General features: G+C 42.1%; 1 protein-coding gene across 1 annotated transcript; it reads right to left on the bottom strand.

Annotated features, from left to right (window-relative positions):
- Positions 1–3592, bottom strand: mterf2 (mitochondrial transcription termination factor 2). The gene is made up of 2 exons (XM_037682747.1): positions 3571–3592; positions 1–1157 (listed from the first exon to the last, which is right to left on the bottom strand). Exon 2 carries the CDS (start codon positions 1126–1128, stop codon positions 1–3), a length of 1128 nt encoding a protein of 375 aa, XP_037538675.1. The 5' UTR covers positions 1129–1157; positions 3571–3592.
- Between the last annotated feature and the right edge of the window lie 1151 nt (positions 3593–4743).

The following is a 4743-nucleotide window of genomic DNA, read 5'->3' as shown; positions in this document are numbered from 1 at the left end:
TCAGTCATCTCCTTTCAAAGGGGCGACAGGGTTAAAAAGTGGTCTCTCTCTTCGCAGTTGCAGTTTCCCCAAACTCATCTCAAAGTCCTTTTTGGTGCCGTTAATGGCATCCAGACTCCCCGTCTTTATGTCATAACCATGCGCCTTCAGTCGCTGGATGCGATAGCTCACTATCTGCGGGGTCAGCTCCAGGACGGTTGGAGTCTCCATGATCTGAGGCATGCTGATCCCAGTGCTGAGGAGGCCCTTAAAGCGATCAGAAAGAGTACCGTGTGGGTAGTAAAGCAGCGCTGGACACTTGAGGATAATCTCCCGCAGCTCTTCTTCAGAGCAGCCGATAGTTTCCTGGGAGAACGTCAGCGTGCGATGCATGCTGTCTGGGTTCAGCTCAGTGACAAAGCCTTTAAGTTTGGAGAGGAGGTGAAGGAGCTCTGCGGTGCTGAAACCCCTCTCTCTCAGGAACGCCAGGTTCTGCCTCAGCACCTCTGTAGGCTTAAAAAAAACAAACGGGTTTTGAGTCAGCAGCTTCTGAAGCCAGATTTTCATGTTGTCTTCATCGCCCCCCAGCTCCTTGTAGGCCCGTTGGAGGGAACAGACCATGACCCGGTTCTGCTCTACAGGCCGGCTGAAGCTCTGTGGAGCGCTGGCCATGAGTTTGCTGATGACTCGCTTGTTGAGGTTCAGACTCTGGAGGTAAACAATGTTGTTGCGTTGGTTGTCATGGTGACTGGAGGAGGTGAAAAAGGAGGCTGGGAATTTCTCGATGATACTAACCAGCTCGTTCTGGTTGGGGCACACAGACATCCACAGCTCCCTCTGAGTCTGCATCTGCTCCGGACTACAAAGAACAGCCTCAGGATGAATAGCTAAGATATGAGCAATGATGGGACCCGAAGCCCCCATGTCCTTCAGCAGACTCGCTACCTCCTTAGTGTAGGTTGGACTCTGATATAGCACCCATCCTTTAAGTTTCCTAACCTTCTGGATGTCCACGTAGAGCTCAGAAAGAGCCTCCACAGTCTGCTGGTTCTCTCCTGAGCTGACAGTCACACATCTCCTGAGGTTTAAAGGCAGAGCTGTGGCGTGTTGGCATCGAAGGCACAGGGACGTTGAAACGAAGCGCAGCATTAATGCAGAATCCTCCTTGTGCTCAGATACTGCAGGGAGTGACAGCAAAAATAAAACCTTCACATTAAGAAAGAAAAATAATGACAATATGATCAGATAACTATGATGACGACCTCCTCATACTGAATTTACATCAAGCTAAATAAGATAAGATTCACTGCACCTTGAAAATGGGAAGTCAGAACTTTTGCTTTTAGTCATTAACACCAAAATCTAACCTGCTATTGTTCTTAATAAATTTGCCCAGATAGAAGCAGACACAGCCTCAGCACATTCAAAGTGCAAATCACCACAAGAAAACACCTATAAACCTTATTTTAATTAACCTACACAATCGATACAAAAAACAACTCTTCAAAACTTAAAATGACACAAATAAATCCTGATGAACTGAGCAACAGAGCTCAGAACAACAAATTTGTTAAAGCCTGAGGAAATAACAACTTGTAGAAAAATGGTGTAAACCTTTTATAAATGTAAATATTAGAAAATAAAATGTTCACAAGTTATTTTATCAGGATCTGAGTCATGCATTCCTTATAACTTCTGACATGTGATATAACACACTGGTACTAAGTCACTGGGCTATTTCAACAAAATACTGACAAATGTATTCTGCACCATTAACCTTCAACTATAAACTCAACACAATAAATGCAGGTATCTGCTCTTAGATTTCTGAATTGGGTGTTTAAACCTGCATTAGATCTCATGAAAAACATTTTGTGTTGAGAAACCTCCAACTACGACGTGTCTGCTTCACACTTGAGTGATTATTGTCAGTCATCATCTCAGGCTTAAGTTAATAAAAAGAAGCTTGGAGAAATAACTTAATGGTTAACTTAACCTTCAGAGTTTTTGCATGACTGACATGAGAAAAAAAAAAAACATGAGCCAACGAACTTGACTATGAATAAGTGTGGACGTGTAGTAACTTGATAAAAACATTGCTGCTCTTTAACCGCCACATAGTACAAAAACGGTTGACTTGCTCCAGATGCGAACTGATGTTAACCGGTGTACCACAAGGCTGAGTGATGAGTCCCTTCCTCTACTCCCTCTTCACCCATGACTGCAAACCTGTTGATGGTTCCAATACCATCATTAAGTTTGCAGATGACACCACGGTGATCGGCCTCATCAAAGACAACGATGAGACCGCTTATAGGGAGGAGGTGGTTCGTCTGGCTGAGTGGTGTGACAACAACAACCTGCTGCTCAACACCGAGAAGACTAAGGAGCTCATCGTGGACTTCAGGAGGAACACTGGCCCACATCCACCCATCTACATCAAGGGGGCGGTGGTGGAGCGTGTGAACAGCTTCAAGTTCCTGGGTGTCCACATCTCCGAGGATCTCACCTGGACGACCGGCTGTTCCAAACTGATCAAGAAAGCTCACCAGCGTCTTTTCTTTCTGAGGACTCTGAGGAAGAACCACCTGTCCTCAGACATCCTGGTGAACTTTTACCGCTGCACCATTGAGAGCATCCTGACCAACTGCATCACAGTCTGGTACGTACGGGAGCTGCTCTGCCTCAGACCGGAAGGCGCTGCAGAGGGTGGTGAAAGCCGCCCAACACATCACCGGATCACCACTTCCTGCCATAAAGGACATCTACAGGAAGCGGTGTCTGAAAAGGGCTGGAAAAATCATAAAAGACTTCAGCCACCCAGCACACAGACTCTTCACCCTCCTGCCCTCTGGGAGGCGCTACAGCAGCTTCCGGACTAAAACCACCAGGTACCGGAACAGCTTCTTCCCCACAGCTGTCACACTCCTTAACTCTGCCTCCTGACATCTGAATAACAACAACGGTCTGTATTCTCATACACACAACAACAGCACATGGACTGTAACACCACCACCTGCACTTTCATCCGTTAGCCCACTACTGTACAAACTGTACACATAATATACTATCTACTGTTCATAAGTACTCACATACTTATATATATATATATATATATATTTCTTTTATATAGCTGTTTATACCCCTTCATATTATAACCTGTTCACAGTCTGTACACTCACAACCTGTATATATTTATACCTATAGCATATTCAAAGCAACTTACTGTATATTGTACTATATATATATCTACCAATTTATTTTTCTTGCTAAGCACTTATAGATGGATGCAAACTGCATTTCGTTGCTTTGTACCTGTGACATGTGCAATGACAATAAAGTTGAATTCTATTCTATTCTATGTTTTATTTTTCAAAATAAAAGTCTGCTATGGAGCTCGGTAGGCACACGCTACATGTTAGCTTGCAAGCTAACAACTGGAGTACACATAAGGAGGCACATAACACTGCTGACAGCACACTAAATCATTAATTAACATAAAAATATAGATTTTTTTGTAAACCTCGAGACTTAAATATGTGAAGATGTTAAAGGTCTAATAAATATTAATTGGAAAATAAAGAGCGTTACCTTTAGCAGCGGTAAAAGGAAGTGACGTAAATTATGACAAGTTGCTTCTACCGATTACAACAGCGACACCTCGAGGCTGCGGATAGTATTAATGAAATTCCATTCAATTACAGCAAGACAATAAGCAAGACCCTCAAACTATTATATTAAACACAAACATGGTTTAAAATGTTTTGAACTCTTTATTTTGTTGTTGTTTTCAGATTATTCCTGTCAAACCAAAATGTCCACCATAATAGTGATGCCGCAGAGGTTAGAGAAGATGAGCCTGTGAGTGGAAGGTCGCAATCAAAATGTAGGTGAGAAAAGTGAAGCACCAACACATGCCTCCACCCTCATTTGCCCCACTCTAGGCCCTTCAGCAAGGCCATTAACCCCCACCATCTGCTCCCCCAGGCGCCCTACAGCAGCTCTCTGCTCCACACACAGGGCTGTGGAAGCTCAGTGGTTGCGTGAGGAAGGGCATCCGGAGTAAAAACAATTGCCAAGTCTTTGTGTGAATTAGTTTGCTGTGGTCAACCCTGAGGAAGAGAGCAGCTAAAAATAAAATTAATAAATAAAAATTAACATAATTGTATGAATACTGAGCAAGCGTTTACATTAATTACAATATCTCAGGTTTATGTTTGTGTTGTTTACATGACTCTTTACCATGTTCATGGGTCATTTAAAAAGGGAAAAGGGTACCCAGATTATCCTAATTTCTTTCCTTCTTGCTGTTGTATTTTCCTTTTATTGTAACATTTTTTGAAGCGTGAATTCGATAGAAATTTTATTGTGGAAATAGCCATTTGAAAGTGATGTAGTAAGATAAAAAAAAGCAACAATTTAAAGGTTAAACTCTAAATATCCTGACTCAATTTATTATTTCAAACTTATCTTAGAATGAAGAGCAGCATTAGTGCAGTTAATATTGGACCTAATGCCTTTAATCTTTTTTTTAACTTTACTTTCAGTATTTAAACATTATTTTTAACATTTTCACATCATCCAAAATATTACACTAATGTGGAAAATAGCTCATCATTGTATAATTTTCTTTCTCCATGCCCCTTACACCTCTCACCTTTTCCTAACTCTGCACATTTATTTCCACCCATATGTCCAGTAATCAAATAATTTTGGGAGGAATCTGTATCTCAAACAGCAGTTGGTGCAGCTCCAAACCCTGCA

The sequence above is a fragment of the Nematolebias whitei genome, chromosome 10 (genome assembly GCF_014905685.2).
Source record: "Nematolebias whitei isolate Nwh7 chromosome 10, NemWhi1, whole genome shotgun sequence".
NCBI lineage: Eukaryota > Metazoa > Chordata > Actinopteri > Cyprinodontiformes > Rivulidae > Nematolebias > Nematolebias whitei.
Note: the sequence above shows the minus strand (reverse complement) of the source record. Positions and strands in the feature narration are given on the sequence as shown.

Bases quoted from the DNA above. Each gene is read 5' to 3' on its own strand.
- mterf2 (XM_037682747.1), bottom strand. From the start codon at position 1,128: ATGCTGCGCTTCGTTTCAACGTCCCTGTGCCTTCGATGCCAACACGCC.